Source organism: Pogona vitticeps, chromosome 1 (genome assembly GCF_051106095.1).
Source record: "Pogona vitticeps strain Pit_001003342236 chromosome 1, PviZW2.1, whole genome shotgun sequence".
NCBI lineage: Eukaryota > Metazoa > Chordata > Lepidosauria > Squamata > Agamidae > Pogona > Pogona vitticeps.
Window position 1 is genome coordinate 78,365,915 of NC_135783.1, and position 27,703 is coordinate 78,393,617.

Sequence of the window (27,703 nt, forward strand, 5' to 3'; positions counted from 1 at the left end):
GACATTCTGGTGAGAAAGAGAAAGCATGGTTTTAAGATGAAAAGGTCTTTAGACAAGAGTTGGTTTTGTATGCTCTAGGGGATGATGAAAAGGCATGTTGGTAATATTGGCTCAGAAGAACACAGCACCACAACAAATGACATACCAGATCAGATCAAGGGCTGAATCTGGTTAATAATCGCAGCCAGAGTAGACCAGCTGAATATGCTGCATCTCGATACATCAACACTAATCTATGCTCCTTTGGCTCATTTGGCATAGTCTACTTGGCACTAACAAGGAGTATACTCTAACTGGTATTAACAATTGAATTTGGGCATACAGGTCCACATATTTTAATGTCCTGTTTCCAGTAGCCAGATGATGCTGGGAACTTGAACCACCAAATGACTCAGGTTATAATCATCTACTAAGGGTTATCTCCAGAATCTGTTCATTCATGATATATTTAGCTTTTAGGCTGGCCACACACCCAGGGGGATGTGGTTCTTGTACCTTTTTGACTTGTTTGGTAGTGGGAATTACAGTTAGTGCAGCTGAAATTTCTACTTGTATGTAATTATTAAACATACAACTGCCCTGTATGCTTTTTCATGTCACCAACCTAGCAATGGCTAGTATTATGGCACCTAACTTTTCTGGGTCTTCAGAAATATATTTACACAGATATATGTTCCACTAAAACAACTGCAATTTACCTTGGGAAACTGTATTTACAGTGGGAAGAACAGGTCTTTCTTTCATGATTTTTCAGTGTGCTTATCTCCCCCATAGCTTTTATCTCTTGCAGAACTTGCAGCCGGAAGCAAGAGAGGTTCACCTCTACTTGGCTTGAGTGCTTTTGGAATTCAACTCATCTATATCAGGAACTGACCATGAGCCATGCTCATGAAGCATAGCCAGTCTTTCCTCCCCAATTACTATGTGAAGTCTCTACCACATGCTAAAGAGCCCAATCTCTGCCCCTATCAAGCACAGCTAGTGCTATGCTGAGCTATTGTGGGCCTTGATTTTTGTTATAAATGTGGCCATTTCCCCCACACAAAATCTTCACTTCTTGCCTTCTGCCATTTTATCTGCCTGCACACAATATGATAAATCTGGCCCTGTAGAAAGTGGATGGGGAATGGATCCCCACTGCCCTGTCAAGCAAACCAATAGTCTCTGCTGTATTGCCACATTGTGCTGGCAATTTCACATGCAGGAACTTATCCAAAATGCGGTGAAAACAGCAAAGTGCAAACTTACGCATGAAAAATGTAAACATTATGCAAACTACCCATCCAGATGTTTAACTCAAGACTATAGATGCGTTTGTGTTCCAGTATAACATCAGGTATAAATAAATGAGCTTTTGGATCACAATCAGTTTAAAAGAAACACTTGTGTTGAGGACATATAATTTGGAATACTCCAACATCTGCTTTGGTGGATGCACACATTTTTATTCTAGGCTGTGTCTTTACATCTGCATCTTTAACTTAAGGAGGAAACTAATCATTCTGAAGAAGATACTGGGAACAAATGTTTATCATAGGGCTAGCACAAACATCAAGGGAGTATTCTCTGCTACAATGTTTTTCTGTCAGCAATACCATCTCCTTCATGGTGTGTATCTCTGCAACTTTACCTGCAAAAGAAGCTCTTTACATTTCATTAATCAATCATGCTTTTAACATTTTTTAAAAAATAAGTAGACTTCTTTCACCACATGAGGGAGTACTCTTTCTAGATACAGTATTAGCATCTTGTGTTATTTTGCAGAAAGAAGGGGCACTCAAAGAAAGAAGATAATATTTTTTGTCACTAGAATGGCATTCTACATAACTGAGGACAACATCAGAGAAAATGAGAAATGGGGGATTATGCTGTTCTGTATTTGTATAAAAGATGCTACCATGGCAAAGGAAGGCTGCAGAAAGCAGCAACATAAGACCCATTCACATTTTAGTCTTGACAAGGGTAGACATATTGAATTAATCACATTTAAATGTTATTTTAACAAGCTTTGTTCTTTTATAGAACGTGCTCTATTTTGGACTAACAATTGGATTTAGCACTTGACTGTAATCCATACTTGTTTGACTATAGCTAGGCAAATGGCATTCCATTTTGCTATTGTAATTAAGCTGTGTACACCTTAAAGTCCTGTAAAATTAATATAAAACTCAAAGCTGCTGAAGGAAATTTACTTACCCCTATGTAAAATAGAGATTATCGTCTTGAACCACTTCCTTCTTGAATATATGGGAATTCTAGCACAAATATAGATGTCTCTGCAACTGCTAATACTTCCATCATTTTCTTCAGTGGAGGAGAACAGTTCCATGACCTGATCCAGAAGCTGCAACACCCCAAGTATCAAAACGAACGGGAAAGTATGCAAGAGAACCATTTGCTCACTACAGCATTTTTGGAATGTTGGTTTCTATCCTATGAGAGAATCATCTGCACACAGAACCAAGAGGGGGAAGCAGCTTGTCCTGCATAAATTGTAGTTAACATGGACACACATCTTGCTTACCAAAGTAACAGTCTGAATGGGCTTTGGTAATTCATGTAGGAGTGCCAATATTAGTAATATTTGTGTTTCACGCATATGCATCTGATCAGCATCTAGTTTGTTATCATTCTGCACTTCAGTGTCATAAATCTGTTGTCAAGAAATGTCAAAACCCGCACCAGGAGCCTGACATGTAACACACAAGGATACCAGAAGCATGGGGTTTCCTCACAGTCTGCTCCTAAACCTCATCTCCAAGAGGTTAAATAGCACAGCCAATTGGTGCAAAGGCCAAGGTTTGGACTGCACGTGGCTGGAGCAGCCCAAGGGAAGTGTCTCTTCCTCCTCCTTCTGTGCCGCCTCTAATGGGTGAAACTGGGGCTGCTGAGAAGAAGGGACCATTTCTTTAACAGGGATAACAATGAGCTGTCACAGCAAAGAAAACTGGTGCTTCCAAAAATGATGTCTGGAAGACTAGATTTAACTCATCACCTTTCTTCCTATAGTTGTGAAGAACAAAATTAAGAGTAAATTACTCTCCAGTAAATCACTTAATTAGTCTGCTGATCATTTGCTGTAAGCAAAACAAAACAAGGCCACTCAACATTGTAAAAAATTTAATTATTCGGAATACTAACAAGCTGAATATTTCTACTTTGGTCAAACTTTAAATTCACCTCACTAGTCCCTCATGACTAGTACTTAAATGTGCATCACCATTTTCTCCACACTAGTTAACAATATCATACACATTACACTTTTCACATAGAAAATACAAAACAAACATGCATATTTGAGATGGTTTCCGCTTTTCTTATTGCCAAACAGATGCATATAATCACAGGCAAAGCCAAAATGCAACTAATGCTATGTTGACATATTTTAAACCTCAAAAATAAATAATTATATACATGGGAGGTGATGCTATGCCAACAAGAAAGCTAAAGATTTACATGAAAAAAAATGTGTCAGAGGAAACAGCACTACAAAATGTATGACAGAAGTAAACAATTTAAGATTACTACATGGTAGTAAAAGCAAAGAATATTCTTAAAAAGGCAAACTGCACATGAATCTAATGGTCAGAGAATAGCTGGGATTGACTCAGTTCTACTTTTTAATCTTTACTTAACTACTTAATTTTATTCATTTCTAATTATTACAAAATATTCTCCCTTCTTTTCCTTTATTCCTATAAAAACTTCTCACTCAAGCTGAAAATTGAGAAGAAAGGAATATAATGATATACAAATTTTATTGGTGCTTGTGTGTAAATGTTTCATCTTCCTGGAGAAGGTGTTTAACTCCATTAGACTCTAACATAATTATCACCAGGAATCATTTAGTTCCTATTCAGTCTGGCCAACAGCTCATCTGAGATGAAGTCCTTGGTTCAGGTCAATTTAGTTCTGAACAGGGGCCAAAAACTTCAGAACACAAATAACTTCAGTGTAACTGGACAATTTAATTGAGCTCTTCAAATGAACAAGCCCTAAATCTTAAACAGAGCTGATTCAGAAAAAAAAAATGTTATGATCATTTGCAAGAATGTTTAAACATATATTCAAGAAATGCACATATGGATAAAACCAGCTCGTAATAGAAAGAAAGCCTGACTGCTTATTAATAGGAGATCCAAATATGAAGTTTAATCCCATGCAATCTTATGTTCTGTTATGCTCAAAGGGACTTATTTGAGAGTAACTGTGTGGAAGACCACACTGCGTATCTCTCAGGACATAAATAAGGAAGTAAAAAGGAAAGTATTTTTTTAAAGACAGGAACTGAACACTGAGAAACACTGTTTTACATTTTGTTTCTGTTTTCATTACATTTGGGAAATTTCTTTTAGTCCAGGACTTCACCCAAATGGGGAATTCATACATGCGTATAAGCTGAACAGTACAGCATGTTTTCTCTGTAAGGGTTGCACATGTTACAAATCATGATACAAATCACAATTTAAATTTAAAATCTTTTTTATTTAAACAGTTTAAAAAACTCTGATTTTTAAAATTTAAACTGTGATTTAAATTAAATCCACTCTGGTTCAGAACACTATATCAAAATGTTAAGATAGTGCAGGAAGATAGTGGCATGAGTGATAGATAAAACTTGAGAGTGTAAATACTTCAGTTGTTTCATTTAACTGATGCATCTGAGCCTGCAGTGGATTTTTCAGTTAGCACACAGTCAGTTTTGTACACTTCTACATGTACATAAGCAAAGTGTATAAATGTGCATGGCTTGGCAACCATCTTTATAACAGAAAAGCTCATGTTGGAACTATTGGAGGAGCCCTTGTTCGTGTTCAGACTAGAGATGCCATGCATGTAAGGAGTTCCTAGATATGACAAAGCATGTATAAAATGTTCCTTCTTCATTTATAATAGTCAGTTAATGAAGATTTACACATAATACTTTGCATCTGGTATAAACAATTCTGTTATCTGACAGTGGGTAATACACAGGAATTAAGAAAAGTGATATATTCAACTGGACGAAATCCTTTACTCCAGGACAATGCATGCTTTCATGTAATGCAAGATGACTTCACCAAGCACCTCTAAAGACAAAGATGCACTCATCCCCCAAGCAGACAGTTTCTAATTCACAAAGTTATAAATATGGCCCAGACTTTGCAAGCAATTTTAAGGTCAACTTATCTCAACACAGCTTTGCTTTGTGCAATTAGGCACAAATGTTTATTAATTCACTGATAGCAGAGCTTTCTTGCCTTGACTGAGGAAAGAAAAACTGTAAAACATTGTTTTCATATAACCCCACGCAAGGATCTATGCTCATGCAATAAGATTTCTCCTTCCTTTACTTCCCCTACACCCTCCATATTTTCTATAAAGGGTCTGACAACTCTCAAGGAAAGAGCTGAGAGGCTGCAGTGGGGAGTGAGAATCCAGTTTGCACATGGTATCTGTCCTCCCTATAACCCCCCTTCTCAGAACCATGTTCCTTGTAAGTAAAGATACAACAGAGAAACAATTATTTTAAGAAATATGTATCCAAATTTGTGGCAGTATGCTTTCAGGTTTTTCTACAGTCATTATGAACTTTAAATTTGGGGCTTTATATATTTTAATCTTCTTAATATTTTAAATGCAGCTAATATGCCACTAGGATGCAGCAGAAACTTTTAAAATGGCCTCATGGAGAAATATCAGCATGAAGAAGAAACAGAAGAAAATTTATCAGAACTACAGTACATGAGAGGGGAGATCCTTTTAGAAAAGGAAAATATCTAAAGAAATGATGCAAATGGAGAAAACAGACCTCTAAAGTATTTAAAGTATTTCCTCATTCAGTCCATCATTCTGGTTCCTCTATGCTGCTTGCTGAATTCTCTTGTCGTGGACGTGCAGATACTCAGAATTTTGTACTGTGGCTTAAGGAATCTGACATGATAATGTTTCTATAGAAGTTGTCTGAGTGAGTACTGCAGTACCCCTTCACTTTGTCAATAACCTGGTGAACTGGGATGATTGACGTCTGCTCCGTATCCACCTGGATGTATTTTGGTGAAGGCTTGTCAAGAAAAACATTGTCTAATAAAAAGAAAATGAAAATGGATATCAGTAATTTGAAAAAGACAGTTTAGTGCTGATGGTCTCCTTAGGCAAATGTCTTTCACTGTGCTAAAAAGGTTAAGGTTCTGTTCCTCTTAACATTTTTGCTTATTAAAGGTATTTTCTCAATAATCCAACTTCATATATCTAATGTATGCATGTTAAAGAAAAAAAAGAGAAAAAAGAGATTTTTCAATTTGCTTTGCATGGGGCAAGAAACTTAAAGGATATTTGGAAGAGGGTTAATTTTACAAAGTGCAGAGAATTTATCTGATTAACTGATTTTTTTCTACAGATCGATAAAAGTCCATAGGTTTAAGCATCACAGCTTCTGACGTGACAGCCTTACTCTGACAGAAAACAGAATTTTCTGTTGACTCCATTTCCTCATTAGTATGTTCACATGCCATATAGGTACTAAAAGCAGATCGATGTTCAAATCTACTATGAATGCTATGGATGAGTGAATGTTTCTGACATAAATGTTGGGAGATTTAGAGACCAACCTCCTTCTCAATATTTATTGAATTCCTCCCAATGACTATCCATTAGTGTTCATGTTCTCTCAGCTATTCTTCTACAACCATGTCTTTTCTCTCTTTGCTCCTGGAACTTTGATTCAATCCAATTAGTTAACACATTATGAATATGATGACAATATTCCAATGCAACATAATCAGATTTAAGTATATGGTACCACCACAAAGCCAGTTTGAAAAGAGATAAATATTATCTGTCTCGCTTCAAACCAGCTTCAGGATAACCTCACTTTGACCATCAGTTTTAGCTATGTGATATTATAAGCCAATTAATAATAGTAACAGGAAAAAAGCCTCTTATTCTAAACTAATGTTTAACAAACCTTAGATACCAAGATGTTCTTGGACTAAAATTCCAGAAATCTTCACCACTAGCTGTGATGGCCAGGAATTCTGGGAGTTGTAGTCCAAGAACATCTAGGGACCCAAGGTTGGGAAGAACTGCTCTATGCCAGGAAGAAAACCTGCTAAGGCCATACAGTTGCTTACATGGGTTGTGTCTGTAGGGATTGGACATTGTGCAACCATTGTAAAACTGTGCTGTGTAGAGATGAGCATGCTAGTTCACAGGCATGGCACCTGTGGTGCAGTGAGGATGAACTGTCACAAACCTCTGAACTGATTTCATGCCCATCTCTAGTATTCTGCCATTGTCCACTAAATGATTCAAGTCCATTAAAATAAGTGGCATTCGATACTGTATGTATGGTCCCCTGATTTCAAATATTTTAGAATGACTTACTTTCTCTATACAGTGGGGTCTTGACTTAAGAACGGCTTGAGTTAAGAACATTTTGACTTAAGAACCGCTCTCATAGGAAAATATTGACTTGACTTAAGTACTTAGATTTGAGTTAAGAACTGAAAAAAACCACATGGGAGGCAGGGAAAGTGCAAAATTTGAACTTTCAGTTAACTGTTGGCCAGTGAAAATGGTGCCTGTCTGCTTCCTCACTCCTCCCAGCGTTTCGAGAGTGGATTGGGAGTCTTCAGACTGCCTGGTACTGTACTGCCTGGACTGTATTTTCCCTACCTTCCCTGAACCTTTCTTGACCTAAGAAAAAAAAGAAACAAAATATCCTCCTCTAGTGGTCGAAGGCGGAATAGCAGCTTCCCATTAGTTTCTATGGACAGAAAAGAGCAGATACGGATCAAATGGTTCTCAATGCATTCCTATGGGAAATGCAGATTTGACTTGAGAACTTTTTGACTTGAGAATCGCCTTCCAATACGGATTAAGTTCTCAAGTCAAGACCCCACTGTATCATGCTTTTGTACCTTGACTTATAGATTTCAATGTGTGCTGATTTCCAGGAATCTTATCATAACTCCAACAAGGCATGCATCTCCTAAATGAGTGTTTTCATTTCCTTTGTACAAACGTATTGTGGATGAATGACAGAGATTTTCTAACCCTCACTTCTCCTTTCACTTATATATATATCAAATATTTGGTAAAATTTTATATATATATAAAATTCTACCAAACATTTGATAAGTCCTGTAATGTCATTATCTCAAGTTCTGGTTGAAACCAGCTGGAAATTCTCATAATCAAGAATCTGAATAAGCTACTTTGCTTATTGCTGATTTTTATATATTTGCCTGCACAGGATGAAGAAGCACTGCACTTCAAAACAGATCGATGCCAATTCAGACAGAAACAGTAAACAGAATGACCATTAGGTGGAGCTGCAGCAATGAGCAATTATTTCCTTAGTTGAGCATGTTATATTTATGTGTATCTAAAGCCTGTGCAACCTTAGACGAGCTGCATAATTCCAGGGCACCCTCAGAAGAAGGCAGTGATAGCTTTGAGTATTCTATACCTTGAAAAAAAAAATCAAGAAAGCGTTGCCAGAAGTCAGAACTGACTTGATGGCATGTCAATTATTATGTTTATTTAGGAATACATAATCTAACTAATACTGTAAAATCTGATTCTGATTATTTTATTTTATATGACCCAGCATAAGGCTTCTACAATAGTTGCACCTCCTTATTTTAATGGTATTAAATATTTCCTTAATGAAAATAATAATGCATATTTACAAAAAAATAGGTTTAAACAATAAAGATTTTTGTAGCACCCAAGAGATTAAGAAGTTTTTTATTTGGCATAAGCTTTCATTGATTCCAGCCCACTTTTCCAGATACAGTTCTTTAGGCTGGTACTATTATAAGCAATAGTCTATATGAAAGGTAGGCTAGCAGGTCAACAGTATAAATCAAATTAAAAATGAAAGATTCTTAAAAGAATTTATAATACCAAGCTATGATGAAATAGATTTAAAACAGAATGGTTTTGATCTGCAAACTAAGACAGACACAGGTTACATTGAATATTTTGTTAAGTCTCATGGAAGAAAGCACAAACATGCTGAAGCATGTTGGAATGAGTTTCTTTTATATAGCAATGAGTATATGCAGCGACCCATATCAGGTATCTCTTTGCCTTCTGCAAAAACCCAAATATGGCAAGGCCTTCTGGATCAGGCTCAAGGTGTCCTCTGACATTTTCTCTGCTGCTTTTTAATAATGACTTGAGTTTTACCGTTATGTGTCAGTGCTATGTGAGCTTTTCTAAAACTATAGAAAATAGGCAAAACCAGTTATGACATTTAATGTAGGAAATAAATACCTTAAGACATAGTACTTCATTTGGCAACACACCATTGCTTGATGCTGGCCTTGTGTGCACCAGAGTTGCACCTCATTGTGTATAGTGAGCTTTTGGAAAATAATTATTATAATATTCCCAAGCCAATGCATGATCAGTGCATACTTGCATTTAATACAGAATAAGATAACAATAATCTTAGAACTGCAGAGCTGGAAGGGATGCAATGTAGAGCATGTAAAAGAAACTGCCTTTTACATGAGCACAAAAATCACAGCCCTGTCAAGGAGGCACAATGGGGAATCAAACTCCCAACCTCTGGCTCCGCAGCCACATACACAAACCACTGAATCAGTTTGTAACTGAAAACTACTTCAAAAGGCTAGGAAAAGAAGTGTATGATATCAAAGAAAGCAGTGATTATTTTTGCAATTATTACTAAATTTAATCAATTAGTTTAAAAGTTCATTTTCTCTTTTGTTTTTGCATCCTATTGGCTGAAATTCTGTTGCTTAATATAGTAAATTGCAACCAGAATAGACCTATTGAATTAGTGAAGCTTATGGAGGAGCTGATTCACCAAATCTCCTTTGAGTGAATGGGTATTATCTAGTTGTGTGTTACTATACCAGACAACAGGATTTCAGCCATTAAATAACCCCATGAGAGAGTCTTCTGAGGAATAAATAAAAAACATATACTGGTTTTGTGAAATCCATACGGTACTAATTTTAGAAACTGTTGGAATAAGTTCACACAGCTGAAATTGCAAGCAAATGCCACCAGCTGTCTTGCTTCATGCAGAATATATGGAATATGAATTATTCTGAAGCTGATTTCCATCACCCAAAAGAAGCTTGAATAATTAACATCCATGCATTTGACAGGTAATAAGAATCTGGAGTGTTCTTGATTGCTGAATCATAGTCAGAATGATACAGGAGGTTGCATAGTACAGAATGAAGCAGTATGTATGATTAGCGAGCTGCTGGTGAAAAGTGGAACTTCATGCAAGTATCCTCACAATAATAAATCATGCATTCAGCCAAAGTGTTGGACACTTTACCTTGAATGTTCCACCACTGATGAAGAAATGTTCTTAGAAGACATTATCTATACCACAAACATATGAGCATCTGAGTCAATTCTAGGGAACACCAATTAGTTTAATAACTGCTATGGAGACATAACACCTACTATATCATTTATTTAAACATTAAATTACCATGTGGTTAAACATTAGCTAGAAATACCAGTCTGAAGGGATCACATAGACAAAGATCATTGCTGAGCAAATAGTATCTAACTTCAGATGGCACAAAAGCATACAAAAAGAAAGCATGCATTTAAGAGTTACACATAATTAACTCACTACTGCAAGATGCATTTTAAACAGTAGCAACATTGTCCAGGTCATGCCTAGACAATGACTGCTGTGTTTCCCAACCTGGGGATTGTGACCCCCAAGGGGTTTGCAGGTCACCTCATATCTGTTGTTGTTGTTGTTTAGTCATTAACTTGTGACCCACTCTTTGGGACCCCATGGACCAGAGCATGCCAGGCCCTCCTGTCTTCCACTGCCTCCTGGAGTTTGGTCAAATTCATGTTGGTTACTTCGATAACACTGTCCAACAATCTCGTCCTCTGTCATCCCCTTCTCCTCCTTCCTTCACACTTTCCCAAAATCAGGTTTTTTTTCCCAAGGAAATTTCTCATGAGACGGTCAAAGTATTGGAGCCTCAACTTCAGGATCTGTCCTTCCAGTGAGCACTCAGGGTTGATTTCCTTCAGAATTGATAGGTTTGTTCTCTTTGCAGTCCAGGGGACTCTCAAGAGTCTCCTCCAGCACCACAATTCAAAAGCATCAATTCTTCGGCAGTCAGCCCTCTTTATAGTCCAGCTCTCGCTTCCATACATTGCTACTGGAAAAACCATAGCTTTGACTATACGGACCTTTGTTAGCAAGATGATGTCTCTGCTTTTTAAGATGCTGTCTAGGTTTGTCATCACTTTCCTCCCAAGAAGCAGGCGTCTTTTAATTTTGTGGCTGCTGTAACCATCTGCAGTGATCATGGAGTCCAAGAAGGTAAAATCTGTCACTGCCTCCATAACTTCCCCTTCTATTTGCCAGCAGGTGATGGGCCCGGTGGCCATGATCTTTTTGATGTTGAGCTTCAGACAATTTTTTTCACTCTCCTCTTTCAGTCTCATTAAGAGGTTCTTTAATTCCTCCTCACTTTCTGCCATCAGTGGTATCATCTGTGTATCGGAGATTGTTGATATTTCTTCCGGCAAACTTAATTCTGGCTTCGGATTCCTCCAGTCCAGCCTGTTGCATGATGTATTCTGCATATATGCTAAATAAACAGGGAGACAATATACAGCCTTGTCGTACTCCTTTCCCAATTTTGAATCAATCATTTGTCCCATATCCAGTTCTAACTGTTGTTTCCTGTCCCACATATAGGTTTCTCAAGAGATAGATAAGGTGGTCAGGCACTCCCATTTCTTTAAGGACTTGCCATAGTTTGCTGTGGTCCACACAGTCAAAGGCTTTTGCATAGTCAATGAAGCAGAAGTAGATGTTTTTCTGGAATTCTCTGGCTTTCTGCTTAATCTAGTGCATTTTAGCAATTTGGTCTCTAGTTCCTCTGCCCCTTTGAAATCCAGCTTGTACTTCTAGGAGTTCTTGGTCCACATACTGCAGAAGCCTTTCTTGTAGGATTTTGAGCATAACCTTGCTAGCATGTGAAATGAGTGCAACTCTATGGTAGTTGGAGCATTCTTTGGCACTGCCCTTCTTTGGGATTGGGATGTAGACTGATCTTTTCCAATCCTCTGGCTGCTGCTGAGTTTTCCAAACTTGCTGGCATATTGAGTGTAGCACCTTAACAGTGTCATCTTTTAAGATTTTAAATAGTTCAAATGGAATGCCATCACCTCCACTGGCCTTGTTGTTAGCTATACTTTCTAAGGCCCACTTGACTTCGCTCTCCAGGATGTCTGGCTCAAGGTCAGCAGCCACACTATCTGGGTTGTCCGGGACATCCAGATCTTTCTGGTATAATTCCTCTGTGTATTCTTGCCACCTCTTCTTGATGTCTTCTGCTTATGTGAGGTCCCTACCATTTTTGTCCTTTATCATGTTCATCTTTACACAAAACGTTCCTTTAATATTTCCTATTTTCTTGAACAGAGCTCTGGTTTTTCCCTTTCTATTCTTTTCCTCTATTTCTTTGCACTGTTCATTTAAGATAGCCCTCTTGTCTCTCCTTGCTATTCTTTGGAAGTCGGCATTCCATTTTCTGTAACTTTCCCTATCTCCCTTGCATTTTATTTCCCTTCTCCTCTCTGCTTTTTCTAAGGCCTCGTTGGACAGCCACTTTGCTTTCTTGCATTTCCTTTTCTTTGGGATGGTTTTTGTTGCTGCCTCCTGTACCATGTTACGAGCCTCCATCCATAGTTCTCCAGGCACTCTGTTCACCAAATCTAGTTCCTTAAATCTGTTCTTCACTTCTACTGTGTATTCGTAAGGGATTTGGTTTAGATTATACCTGACTAGCCTGCTGGTTTTTCCTACTTTCTTCAGTTTAAGCTTGAATTTTGCTATAAAAAGCTGATGATTAGAGCCACAATCAGCTCCAGGTCTTGTTTTTGCTGACGGTATAGAGTTTCTCCATCTTTGGCTGCAGAGAACATAATCAATCTGATTTCGGTATTGCCCATCTCGTGATGTCCATGTGTAGAGTCGCCTCTTGTGTTGTTGGAAAAGAGTGTTTGTGATGACCTGCTTGTTCTCTTGACAAAACTTTGCCCTGCTTCATTTTGAACTCCAAGTCCAAACTTACCTGTTGTTCCCTTTATCTCTTGACTCCCTACTTTAGCATTCCAATCCTCTAGAATAAGAAGAACATCTTTCTTTAGTGTCAGTTCTAGAAGGTGTTGTAAGTCTTCATAGAATTGGTCAGTTTTAGCCTCTTCAGCATCGGTGGTTGGTGCATCGACTTGGATTACTGTGATGTTGAAAGGTCTGCCTTGGATTTGTATTGAAATCATTCTATCATTTTTGAGATTGTATCCCTGTACAGCTTTTCCCACTCTTTTGTTGACTATGAGGGCTACTCCATTTCTTCTACAGGGTTCTGTTGTAACCCTTGTTAAATAATTTCTTCCTTAACCTTTTGGAGTGGGATATTATAATTAGTGTGTAATTTGTATAAAAGAGAAATGGGTCCTCTAGGGGAAAATGAAGCCTCTACTTTCTGAAAAGGGATGACTTTACTCCATTAAAAATGCCCTTTTATGCAAATGTAGTAGGGGGATTGCAGGTTACTTGGTTATTATAAAAAGGCAGTTCTAGTTGAAAAAGGTTGGGAACCACTGACCTATAGATTAATTTTTGTAAGTATGAAACACATATATGTTTTAGCACTTCTGGGCCTAAGCACTGTGACTCATAATAATCCATAAGACAAAGTCCATTTGTAGATAAGTAAATGCTTTTTAATAATCCCTCTGCATTTAATGTAAAGCACTTTTGTCAATAATACTGACTTTTGTCAATAATTTTGACATTTGAACTCTGATAGAGAAGACTGTAATGTGCTTTGTAATAAAATAACAACTCATAAATCAGACACAAAGCAATTAGATGTAAACAGAACAATTAGTAAAGCTCCACTGAGAAAGCCAATGGAGCCACATCTTGTTTTGTTTTAGATTTAGTTAAGCCTCAGTTCTTGGAAACCTTTAAGGTAAATAACGTTTAATATCTTAGAAGTCTGCAAAGGGGCTGCTGGGGAGTATAACCTCAATATCTTATGGCTCTCTATTCAGTTTGGGGCAAGTTTATTTCCTCCAGCAGCACTCCATAACTATCATCCATTGTTCAGAAAATTCTCCCATCAGTCTTTTAAGGGAGAGGAAGAAAAGAATGGGAAATGTTTGCCTTCTGTGATCTTCCTTAAATTAACTTGGTTTAAAATCCAAGGAAATGTCAATGGAATTATCACAAACTGAACTGTTACACTCTAGAGATGACATACATTGACGAACTAACTTACCAGAATGGCTGTTCCTTTTAAGATAGGTATTGGATGTGGATTTTGATTTAGAAGTCAGATAGGTTGAATTAGAACCAATTGAACTAGAAGACAAGGATTTCCCCAGATTGTCAGAGCTCTTCTTGATGATATTAGTTGCTGTTTTACTCCAGTCTGAAAATAAATGAAAACAGAATTTCCTGTAACTGCATGTCAAATTAAAATAATTCTCTCTTGATGGTTTTAGAAGTGAAGATAGAGGAAGCCAAAACCACTCACACAGTTTTCCTGTGTACTTTTTACTGTTTAACATGCAAAACAAGAAGTCATGCATTTCCCCTGTGGTGAGATGTGGGATTTGCAGATGAATGGAAATATGCCCATGTTCTGGTCTTGCAGAAATGTTGTAGAGGAAGCCCAAGTAACTTGCACTTTCTCTGTCATCTATATATAACCTCTGAACTTCTCCTGAGCTGCCATTAATGACAACGTACAGTGATTGGACTGATGGTAATTTTTCTACTGATTGGTAAATTACTAGGTTTGTGAAAATACAAAGACAAAACAGAATTTTATACTTCAAAGTGGAATGAATTTATTATTAATATATGCATTTAGACTTCAACCAGTTCTTTTAAAGGGGGGAGGGGACTATTTCAAAATGATTCTTGCCTCTGACTCATAAGATGCCAGCACGCAACCATGCAAAAATAACTCAGAGGAAAAACTACATCTCTCCTCAGAAATAAATTATGAATAGTTCTCATTCTGGGCACAGTTTAGACCTGTGATGGCAAAACTTTTTGGGCCCGAGTCTCCAAACTAAAAACAACAACAACAACAACAACAACAACAACAACAACAACAACAACAACAAAACCCACAAAAAACCCTCAGCAGCAGAAGTGGCAGTGGTGAAAGCAGAAGTGGCAGCGGAAGGGGGAAACCTGGGCATGGTGGTGCCTTGAGACCCCACTCTGGATCTGCTGCTAGTGCCAGCTGCTCTGAATCCTGACCCACCACTTGTCAGGGCACCAGTACCGCAGCTGCAGCTGCCTCCTCAGGTTTGGCTGGGGGGGGGGGAGTAGCGATCCAACAACTTAGGGCTCTGTGTGCCATAGGTTCACCATCGCTGGTTTAGACAATTAAAACTTTTTCACTTTTGGGAACACAGCCATTGATTTCCCTGAATAGGATGGGGACATGAACAACAGACTTAAGAAATCTTTGCAGCCTTGAACACAGAACAATAAAGGTACATAATCATGCAGAATCACCTCATAATAATATTGCATGGTCCCTTTAATTATGCTTATTCTAAGATGGGGCGGGGTAACATGTGGCTCTCCAAATATTTAATGATAATTTTCAATTAATTTCAGCAAACATAGCTGATGGTGATTGTTCATATGTTTTGCAACTAATGGGAAGGCCACAGATTGTCCACTTCTACTGTAAATATATTGTATTGTATCTAGTATCATGTAACTAGTAAGATAACTTTAATTAAAATAACAAACTGAACACATGATTACTGCAGTAGGAAGACCTTCTCTTTCTGAACACAAGACCTAGAATAATGAGCCAAATGAAATTTAATGATTATTAAAAGAACAGGAGGAAAGTTCATTTCTCACTGCCCCTAAGGTCACAAGCACTGCAGATAAATTAAGGAATAAATACATTCTGGGTGTTTAGACAGTTATTTCCACACATGCTTTAAAGATCCCAGGTATTGTCAAGGGCCATATGATGTGATCACTTTGTTGAAACTATAAAAGTTTGGGTTTGTTTAGCACCTGGCTGGAACACCATCTAGGAATCCTACTTTAGCTGGTTTGAACTCTGTGACATATACATTACCTGAGTTGTCTGCCAGCCTGAATCTACCACAACAGAGATGTCGTCTCCATTGTTTCTGGACATTTTCTTTCATGGCACAGTGGAATATAAATATAAATAAACCTGAAAAATGGCAAAAAGTTAGAAAAATTATCTGCTTCACTTTACAGAAGATGCTTTTTCTGATTATTGCTACTGCAAAACAATAAAAAACTGTTTCTTGAAGTGTTACTCTACTTCAAAGGCATATGACCTTATACAGAATCTAGATCTTAAAAATTGCAATTAGATTCCAGAAAGAAATAAAATGGTGCCCATGGAATGTTTCATATTTGGATAAACTTCTCAGGATTGTGTTATGTGTTCCATATAAGCACGCAGGTTTTGCTACTGCGACATTTTAAAAAATAATGCAAAAGCAGAAACATTAAATGCCAGTACATTTGAATATAGGGGCATGTATCAAATGAATATGAGCATTAGCTAGCCAGAAGTCTCTGAGAGCCAAGAAAGTCAATTTGACTGCAACTATCATGAATGAATGTCTTGGTTAAAAAAAGAGAGAGCTATTTTTGCTACAAAGAACATAATTAGCTCCATGATCTTGAACATTGCAGAGCTACCTATTAAAGAATTCTCAGAAACTGTTTGCAAGTAGATAAGAATACAAAACTGGCAAAAGTTGTTTTTGATAAAATGTATTTCTTAGAGTGTTGGCAATCATGAGATAAAAACTGGCTTGATTATCTAGAAATGCAAATACGTAAATAAAAATAATAATTGTTAGAAGCCTTTGAACAAGAGTCTTTCAAGTATGCTGTGAGCCTATGTTTAGATAATGAAATGTTTCTCAAGAAACATTACTCTGATTAATATGTTTAATCAGAGTATGAATGAAAAATATACCTGATGGAAAAAGATAAAAAGATAAAAGATGATAAGACAAAAATTAAAAGGGGAAGATTAATTCGTTCTGTACTTATCAAAGAGATATCAGAAGTGGCAAAAAGCTGGGAACAGATGAAATACATGCCAAACACCAATTAAATTTGACAAATGACAACAGGTGACATATTCAATGACAAATGCTAAAAGCCAATTTGAGAAAGACATAGATAAACCTTTAAAGCTAGTAAATAAGAACTTATAAGATCCTTGAATTCTTGTAAATAAATGGAAAACAGACTAGACAAGCTCATAAATAAAAATAAATTGGTAATTTCTGCTTACAGCAAGTAGGAAAAAAGTTCATAGTTATTGTTAAAATAGGTCACTGCAAGTAGAGAAAACCTCAGCCTAGTAGCAAAACATCATTGGGTGAAGAAGATATAATCTAAGTTTTTTTTAATAACTGAAGGTAAGTATAAATGTAAGACAAATTTAGATGAGATCCAGGAAATTATATCATGAGCAACATCATTCATGAGAACCAGAGCTTCACTCTCTCACTGACTATTTAATATCTATAATTTGGCAAAAAAGGTATCCTATATTATAACAATACTATTGTATGGTCTGTCTTTGAAATCTTTTCTATACTCTATACATTTTAAATTATGCTTCTGCCTTTAAAATGATAAATATACTGTAGGTTAAAATATTTATTCTTGGGAATCTTTGGAATAATACCAATCCTTTATACTCTCGGAATAATTTTTATTCTGCACTTAAAATATAAGCTGTCTCAATAAAAACCAAGAGATAGTAGCATCAGCTTGTCTGTTACTCAGTTCATTCTCTACCCAGAAAAGGAGTGGATTTCATGAAACATTTATGTAAGATATTCAGGAGACATTCTTGAGATACAAATGAATTTATTTGGATTCTGCACAAATTATTAATTCAAGAGGAATGTTTGCTGTGAACTTATCCAAGATATTTTCAGATTCTCTGGAGTCTATATAATTAGGAGCCAAAGAGGTAATATGTTAGACCTATTAACCTACCACAATGACACAGAGTCCTTAATTACTAGTGATGTGTAAACTGCCCCTCCCTTTTGAATTGGCTCAGAAAAAGCTGATTTATTTTAAAATGGGGGAAAGACCAGCTAATTTCCAAGGTAATTAGATTTGATTCCCAAGCTATCTCCAATCCAGCTATAGTTCAACTCACCTCTCTCTTTTTACATACTCATCAGTGAGATTCAAAAGCCCCTCCTCTTTTATCCCAATCATTTATCTGTATGCTGATTTTGGTGTAGTAATGGCAACATCAAATGAGAGCAAGCAGGAAATTACTAGAAGCTACTAAGAAAACTGTGCTTCCTAAGGCTCTTTGCACCAGGGAAACTGAAGTAACAGCACTCCAAGTGCCTATCTTCTTCCTTCCACTTGTTGCTACTACCACTGAAAGAAGGGGCAGCAGTAGGTAATCCAGGTAACCGGGTATCAGAGGAGGACTGTTAAGGCTGTTTTCCATGTTAAAGTTCAGAGGTGAAGGGACTGGTGTCAGGACCTGACAGGATAGGTGAAATTAAGGAGGGAGTTGAATTTTCTTTAGTTTGAGTTATACTTAGAGAAAGAACTAATCTGTGCTTTAATATTCATTTTGTGCTTAATTTTGGACTTGTATTTCCAAACCATCAATATATAGGGACCAGGGATAACATGGACAAGCAACTTCATACATTTCAACCTAACTTGAGCATTTCTAGAAGCATTTTGTCAGGGATAACTCCCGAGGCAGTTCTTATATTCCTGATTTCTTTATTAGCTGACAAGCATACATTCAACAACAGCAAATATCCAACATTCTTAGGAGCTAATTTTATTCATCTGAGAGAAAATCGTGCTTTCCTCTGAATTTCAATGTGTGCATATTATTTCTCATTTAACTATTATTGTGAAACACAGCAAGACATTTCTATGCACTGGTAATTTTTTTAAAAAAATCCAGCATATGCACAATAGCAAAGACATTTTGCTGGCCTCTGTATCATGTGCAAATAGTCCACTCCCGGGTTTTTGAATACACTATCTACCCTCCATTCAGAGGAAGAGCTCAACCTGGCAATTGCAGACACCTTAAGGCAATGTTGATTTAATTTGACTCTCTGGGTGTGCACTTGATTTTGGTTTCCATCAGAAGTGATAAAATCAGCATATTCCTTCATAAAGTTTCAGTCCAAATAAAACAACACATTTCCTGAGGAAAGCCACCAGTCAACTGTTGTTGATGCCAAGGGGCTGGAAACCACAGAGTTTTCTGTTTGGAGAAAAGCAAGATACTGAGCCTCCCAAGATTAGACAGCAGTTGCTTGGCTGCAAACTGAACAGCCCAGACCCAATCTCTCTCTCTCTCTCTCTCTCTCTCAAACTTGATTTGAAAGACATTAGTGAATCTATCTAATGGAAGTGTGAGTCCTGAAGACACAGAAAAATGTGGAGGAATAAAATTATGCAATTTTTTTTGTTATCTATGATCTTGCTTTTTGTAGTTTCTTGTTGTAAACTATTTACTTATCTTACATATTTTTAAACAATTATTATTTTGGCTTCTCCTGCCATAGAAGTCCCCAGGCCTGGCTTGCTTCAGTTTAGCTTGTTTGGTTCACATAGGGAGAGATGCATTTTTTTAAAAAAATGTTTCAGGCTCTTAAATTTACTAAAAGTCTGTGTGTGTTAACTAAGTACAACGTAAACTTTCAGAATCTGTGAGAAGTAAAGGTCATTTAGTAATGAAACTAAAATACAGGCCTATTTACAAAGAAAAACCAAATATATACAACATAAACAAGAACTTGTTCATCTAAAATAAAATAAACTGGAACTCACAGAAAAATTGTAGAGGTTGAATTGCTTATGTGATGTGAAGCTGCCATGTCTCAACCTCACAAAACTAAAAACAGTACATAGATTGTTTTCAAGTTGAAGATACACACACAGAGAGACAGTGGTGCCTCGCCTAGCTACGTTAATCTTTGCAGGAAAAACGTTGGTAAGCGATTTCATCGCTAAACGGAATTAAAAAGCCCATAGAAACGCATTAAAACGCCATTAATGCGTTTCTATGGGCTTCAAAACTAACCTTAAAGCGAAGATCCTCCATAGGGGTAGCCATTTTCGGTGCCTCTAAAGCGAAGACACACAACTGGCGGCCATTTTGTTTACCCGGCGGCCATTTTGAAACCGCCAATCAGCTGGCCGAAAATGGGGGCTTTGTGATGATCACTTCTCTGCGATCATCGCAAAGCGAATTTTCCCCATAGGGACCACTGCTAAGCGATCGCTTTTGCGATCGCTTAAACTCCTTCACTAAGTGATTTCATTGCTCAACGGAGGATCGCTAAGCGAGGCACCACTCTGTGTGTGTGTGTGTGTGTGTGTGTGTGTGTGTGTGTGTGTGTGTGTGTAATGTCACTGATTTCCAACAGCTGCTTTGACAGTCTGCTTTCTAGGGAAAGAACCATGGGATTCTGTTGGAATATCATTAAAACTAGTCCTAAGTCAGGTTTTGGTACTGTACACTAGTACATACATTAGCACAATGTCATAATACCTAGTACAGTATCATAATGATGGAGTACTAGCTTTCTAGACATGCGTGGTATGGTAGCACACTTATTTTACAGATGGATACATGCTTATATGGCATTATTTTATATACCCATTCAGTGACAAAATATCTTAATGCCACAATTTAAAAAACAGATGTGTATTACATTACTCCTTTTGATTAATAAGAAACACACACTGCTATTAGGTACATGTATCAAACTGAAAACCTATTTCTTCCTAAGCCTGTTGGATTATTTGGGGAAGCTGTAAATATCAAATTTGATTTGGAGCTACCTCTGGATTTATTTATTTATTTTAGAAAGCTTATATACCACCCAACTTAGTGGGGACAATACTCAGGGCACTTTACATAACCTGGAACAGACTTCTAATGCACATCCTGTTATAATTTTACTGGGCTTTGGATTCACACCCAGATTCTATTGCCCTTCCTCATATACACTTCATGAGCAACTCCATTAAAACCAAGCCTCTGAATAACTTTGATTAATTATCATTGGCCTGTAATTTATTTGAATGCAATAGATTTTGAAGATCAGTCTTTTAGCATGCAAAACTATCTTGGGTGTTTCATGCTCCATCTACTGCTGGACTCATGAAATGTAAAGGCTGATGGGCTTTGTGATCACAAGTAATTAGAATAGCAAATAGTCCCTTAGAGATAGAAGTTAAAGAAGTCAGCCACACAAAGCAGTGCTCCTGATGGGTGACTAGTAGAAGAGGCAGAATAAGACGACTGCCCTGCCCCCAGGAGGACTGTGTTTATTAACCTTACAAGCTCACAGATAGTTGACAGAGTTCAGATAGGACAATGGTTACGTAATGCCATTATGATTGGCTCAAAGAAAGACAATTAAGCAAGCTCTCTATCACCTATGAAAAAGAAGAAGAATGGGTAGCAGCTCCTCCCAGAAGCAGCTGTGATGTCATCCAGGAGAGTTTGCCCTACTACTGTAGATTCAGCCAACAGCTTAGCAACTTTGGGGAGGGGCATTCCCCGACAATCTACAACCCAGAAGTATTCATGTGACAATAGTGCTAAAATGAGACATGGCATATACGGAAAATTCAGGGGAAAATGAAATAAAATGAAACCGCAGTTTATTGGATAAATAGGTAAATGGTTGAAGCAACCAAAATAAAGGCAAGTTGAGAGAGAGGAACTGCAAGAAAAGGTGCTGTGTGTGTGTGTGTGTGTGTGTGTGTGTGTGTGTGTGTGTGTGTGTGTGTGTGTGTGTGTGTGTGTGTGTGTGTGTGTGAGAGAGAGAGAGAGAGAGAGAGAGAGAGAGAGAGAGAGAGAGGGAGGGAGGGAGGGAGGGAGGGAGGGAGAGAAACCTTAGGGAGGTTGCCACCTCTTTCATGAGTTATATATGGAAGTAAAACTTAGGGGGAAAATCACACTGCAGTCATGCATAACATTTCTAAGTAAACCCCCTTTCTGCTGTACAGACTTCTTGGGAAAAGGTACTTAAAGCAAAGAAGAGACAGTAGGGAAATGTCAACAAGCTTCCAGTTGCCTTTCCTCTTTCTAGTGTCCTGGATTTATGTTTTCTTCACACACCCAGCCTTGGAAACCTAGGAAAGGAACTTCAGAGGGGGAAAATATTGAAGAAGAATTTGGCACTCTCTGCTTCTCTACTGAAAAGCATCTCCAGACAAGAGAGCCATGAAACTGCACTACCATGCAGTGGGCCTCTGGATCCCTCCATATAAAGGTGCTATCTGGGGCACAATTGAAGGCAGACTACTGAGGGAGCTCCCCATTTTTATCTGGGATAATCCTCTAAAACCAAAATGATATAGATGTGCCCTTAGTGCATCCCCCCCCACAAATAGACTATTAGATATTTACACAATAAATGCAGAGTGTAGCAATAACTATACAAGAAATTCATAGTACTGCAAGCTGTGCAATACTAGACAAATTAGGAATGTAATTAATATTTGTACTTCTTTGTTTACTGGCTAATCTGTTCCTTAATGGATCCTCTAATTGTTTCTTGTAATGACTTTACTTGGAATGAATAAACAATATACAGAGTCCATATAATAACACAGTTACAGTACATTTCCTCCCTTTTGTAATGTGTATAGTCTATTCAGGTCAATGTTCCTCCAAACAGAAATATCTAGTTGATTTCTGAAATGAAAGAAGTACAGTAAAATCTGTGGCATTTCTAGGTAAAGTTCAAGAATGATGAGCATTCTCAACAACACTGACAGGTGTATCACAGATTAGTTTGTATCACAGATTAGTTCTTTGTATCACAGATTAGTTTGATTATGAATATGCTCACACTGTACTGGATACATGTTTGATCTTTGCCAAGAAATGCTACATTGTACCTATTGTGTGTCAAAGCTTTCAAGATTTCAAATTAATCCCCTTGCCCCATACCACATAATAAGCAACTAAGGCTAACAATTAATGGATCTGACAAAGTGTACACTAGTCCACAAGAGATTATACCACCATACTTCATTAAGGATGCAATCCAGAATTGTGAAGAATCTACACAAACTGTGTACTAGTTACCTGGGAGTAAGCTCTACTGATCATATACATTTACTTGGACAGGTAATCTCTAATGTATTAGAAGACAAAGGTGTTTTTTTAAACTATATCTAAGCTACTGTTCATTTTATTTTTTTCTGAAGAGAATTCCACTTACCTTGCAATGAGTTGAAAACACAAAAGAGATACACAAAAGGAAGATACATCGGGCCCCAAGCAAAGAAGGCAAAGCCCCATGTCATGCCTAGTAGGAAGGTCAAGCTAATAACACTACGAAGATTCCTCAATATCTCTTCCCGCACAGTCCGATTGCTCCTTTTCCCATTTCTCCCACATATCTGCATCATCACCACCACAAACATGGCTATGTTCATGAAGAACATGATTCCAAAGTATCCAACACAGGTCACATAAAATACAACATTGTCCATAATCCAGCAGCTGTAAAGAAAACACACTGTTAGTTATTCCTGTGTTAACAGATTTTTAAATTGCTGCAGGTTGATTAACACATTTCTGTTGTAATATTGCCACCACTTCCTCGGTGTCAGGTTCTAAAGTGATGCTGGCTTGTCAACTGTTCCATGTTTTTTCATATGTATGCACATATCCCTGATGCTGTAGCGTACACCTTAATTAGCAGCAATTTACCACAACAATTTATGCTGTTGTACTTATGCCTACATAAGTAACAGGAGTCTATCCACTATCCACATGGAATATGATCAGATGAGCATTTAGCCCATCGTTTGTTTGCTGGGGGAAGGATTGGTTTGCTCATTTTCCTAGCAATTACACAACGTGATTACTGGAGTAAATCAACCCATCCAGAGCTTTACTACCCATACCATTCTGGGCCCCTGCCAGAGGCTTCTTCTTCCTTTTGTGTGTGTATGTGCATTTACTCCATTTTGGTTCATTTCCAGTGCATGCAATTACTGGAAATGAATCAAAGTGAGCCTTGCAGCTTTCAAATTGCCTGCAGTTAGGAATTTCCTGTACTGTGAAATAGCTTAAGAAGAGAGCTGCTTCAGAATAATTAAACTCTTCCTCTGGAATTCTGTGGAGGGGCAAAGGAAGTTTTTTTAAAAATAGACTATATTAGGACAGCACAGATATGCTGCCTCACTTATGAAACAAAATTTTAGAAAACTTCCTCCTGTAAGTAGGAGAAGACAGGATGGGGCAACAAGAGGGTTTTTTTCCTTTTCTTTTTGTGATCTGTCTTAAAGGTCCAGTTAAGAACTTGTCCACAGCTGAATCCACTGCAGATTTGGCTGCAGGCAGATTCTTGACTAGGCATTTCAGATAAGTTAATTTTCTAGGAATACCGCTGCTTTTGAGGCAGTAGAGAAAACTACTATCATAACAATATTAAGGTATGGTTAATACTGTGCCCTTGTCCAAACAGAAGGAAAAAGTTTGTCAAAACAGGGTTTCACATCTATTCCTCTAAAGCAATGGGTCCTTGAGTCTCTGGATATTCTGGGACTACAACTCCCAGAAAACCTGGCCAGCACAGCTAGTAGTGAAGGCTTCTAGGAGTTTAGCTTCAGGAACATATGGGGACCCAAGATTTGGAACCACTGCTCAAAAGGGTCAATAAACTGTGTGAGCACATGGAATTTCAGCATGTGATTCTCCTTGATTCAGCATCTGGAGCTGATTTGGGTTAGCATTTAAAATTATACTTGAATCTCATTAATTGGCTGTTTGTTAGGGGAAGGCTTCTTTCTGCTTTCCCTGTTTTTCTTCATTATTACTAGTAACAATCAGAATTAAACATTTTTAAAGAGTGTTCCATGCTGCATATATGCTGCTGGACTGAAGATATTATCTTCTTTATATCACTTTCCAAAATACTTAAGTCCTGAGCATATTCACTCAGACAAGAAAACATGGAAGTAGGAAGCGTAACCTTCTATTAAAGTTCCTGCTTACAATCCCTGCATTGTAGCCACTTGATATAAAATACTCACAATTCATCACCACCTTGCCTCTTAATATTTTCACCATATGGAACTTTATTGTAAATATGATTTGCATTTCTGTTTGTGCTTGCGAGAACAATGATGATCACCACCGCTGGTAAACCTGTAATAAAAGAAAACTTAACAATATGGAATTTTAGAAGACAAGAACTGCCATGCTAGGTCAGAGTAGTAGTTTGTAGTAGTAGTACAGTAAGGCTGTGGAGGATTGGTTCCAAGCCCCTCCTTGTGGATGTCGAAAAGTGCAAGTATAGAAAACACTATATGTATAGTGCTCTCTCTCTCTCTCTATAGAGCATAGTCCTAGTGGTCAGTTCTGGTAATATAGCCTAGAAACATATATTTCATATATATATATATTACTGACCACTAGGTATATTACCAGGACTCACAAAGACTATGTTCTCTCTCTCTGTTTCAACAGACAGACAGACAGACAGACAGACAGATAGACAGATAGACAGATAGACAGATAGATAGATAGATAGATAGATAGATAGATAGATAGATAGATAGATAGATAGATAGATAGATAGATAGATAGATAGATAGATAGATAGATAGATAGATAGATAGATAGATATCCCTGAGAGAGAGAGTGTAGTCCTAGTAGTCAGTTCTGGTAAAATAGCTTAGAAACACATATTTCTGGTTTCTAAAAAGGATTTAATATTTTCAGGCAGCAGATACAGTGGACCCTTAACTTAAGGATAGCTCCACTTACAGACTTTTAGAGTTACAGACTTCTCTGGCTGCAAAATTTAGGTTCGACTTGCAGCCGGAGAATCGACCTACAGACCGGAAAAAAACCCAAAATGGAACCAAAACGGCCGGTTACGTATTAATCTGTTTTCAATGCATTGTAGGTCAATGGAGCCTCAACCTACAGTCTTTTTGACCTGCAGCCACCGTTCTAATATGATTAATTCTGTAAGCCGAGGGTCCACTGTATGTTAAACGGTGGGTACTGATCCCTCAGATAACAGGTCCTACTGTAGTATCAAAAATTATGCAACTATAGCTAAAAAACTCATTTATCCGCATTTCAGTACTTTTAAAATCTCTCTCTCTCTCTCTATCTTTGTGCCATCTCTGACTTACCATTGCAGAAGCTGGAAACTGGCATGTTGAATAAATGGAATAAACTATATTGTGCAAGGCAATACTGTGTATCTCTTCATGCAAACATGAAGTACACCTGCAATGCTATATTCTCAATATGTGCAATGCTAACTCCAGGTAATAACTACTACACATCATTCATTGCACACTGACAAAAGCATACTGAAAGTATACAGCTGGAAAAGATAGCAATCAGCTATATGTAAAATTTTATATAATACCCAACTGACTATGCAGAGAACATGATTTTATATGTGGGTGGCCCATTTCGGAGCAAACTAAAATACACCAGACCACCTAAGTTCTGATTAAAAGGAATGATTAGACTTCAGGGCATGGTAACTACTATATATGTTACAAAAATTACACTCCAGCCCACCTAGAGCCTAAGGTATGCAGACACAACCGCTTAGTATTGAAATACTATTATTCTAATCCAGAATATTTATTGCTTGATCTTTTTCCAAAACATCTAATAAAAAGTGCAAATTACACTTATGTGAAATTTGCTTTCAAATTAAATGGCTGCTGATCCATTTAGTTTATGGCTTTGTGTTGCTTGCCATTATTCTTGCACACAAACCCTCAAAGCTCATTCCAGAAGCCCAAAGTTTCAGATGCATAAAGAAAGAAAATAGATGGCTTGTTTAGGAAATGATTTCTCTGAATCACCCTTCAGAACATGGTGTTTTTTAAAAAAATCAGTTCCACCTTGCAGCTACAGTATGGTTTATACTATAGTATCATCATGTAAGGAAAATTCCACCAAGTGACTCCTGTTACTACAGTATGATCTGCATATTGTTCAACCAGAGTAGCCACTTATGTACTTTCTCAACATCTGCCTCTTAATTAATTATTCTTATCAGCCTTGAGTAAATGGAAGCTAATCTGGATGGATCCAGAAAGCAGGAATGCATGAGGTTTTAACTTTCTAGTGTATAATGCTAACACATATTAACAGTGAGGCAAAGTCTCTCTATCTTACATCCTTCTACTGCTTTTTGTGAGACTATGAAAGAACCCTCTGGAATGAATTTTTTTTAAAAAAAAAGATCATTAAAAAGATTGTAAGAGGTGCTCTGTTCTGTTCCAAAGAGCCTAAGAAGGTAATTCTCTGTTTTTTAAACTGTACATTGTAAGTTGTACATCAGAAATATAAATCTTTCCTTGCTCTTCCCCCCTCACACTTAAAGACTATAACATTTCAAAAGTTCTCACAAAATGCAAACTTCTTGTGCAAATACAAGTTTTTTGTGTAACAGTTGTTTTCTTGTTAATGTTGCTACTGATAACAAAGTTACTCATATTTCACTTTCATGCTGATGTGAAGACTCTTGAAGAAGCTAACAATTTTTTTGATGAGGTGTCTTTAGGTATTGAGACACACTTCTACACTGAGGCTGAGAAAGTTTTCAAGTGTTCATT

The 27,703-nt window shown here is 37.4% G+C and overlaps 1 protein-coding gene across 3 annotated transcripts in view; it reads right to left on the minus strand.

Annotated features, from left to right (window-relative positions):
* Window positions 1-3,103: 3,103 nt before the first annotated feature.
* ADGRG6 (adhesion G protein-coupled receptor G6) overlaps window positions 3,104-27,703 on the minus strand; it is a 110,106-nt gene continuing 85,506 nt past the window's right edge. For 2 of the 3 annotated variants that reach the window (XM_072995962.2, XM_072995960.2), the window contains 5 exons: window positions 25,142-25,256; window positions 23,320-23,603; window positions 16,149-16,250; window positions 14,307-14,459; window positions 3,104-6,063 (listed from right to left, as the gene is read on the minus strand). In XM_072995962.2, coding sequence (XP_072852063.2) covers window positions 5,885-6,063; window positions 14,307-14,459; window positions 16,149-16,250; window positions 23,320-23,603; window positions 25,142-25,256 — 833 coding nt within the window. In that variant the 3' untranslated portion in view covers window positions 3,104-5,884. Of the gene's footprint in view, window positions 6,064-10,309; window positions 10,357-14,306; window positions 14,460-16,148; window positions 16,251-23,319; window positions 23,604-25,141; window positions 25,257-27,703 lie in introns of all 3 variants that reach the window. The other variant, XM_072995967.2, reaches the window with a different exon arrangement.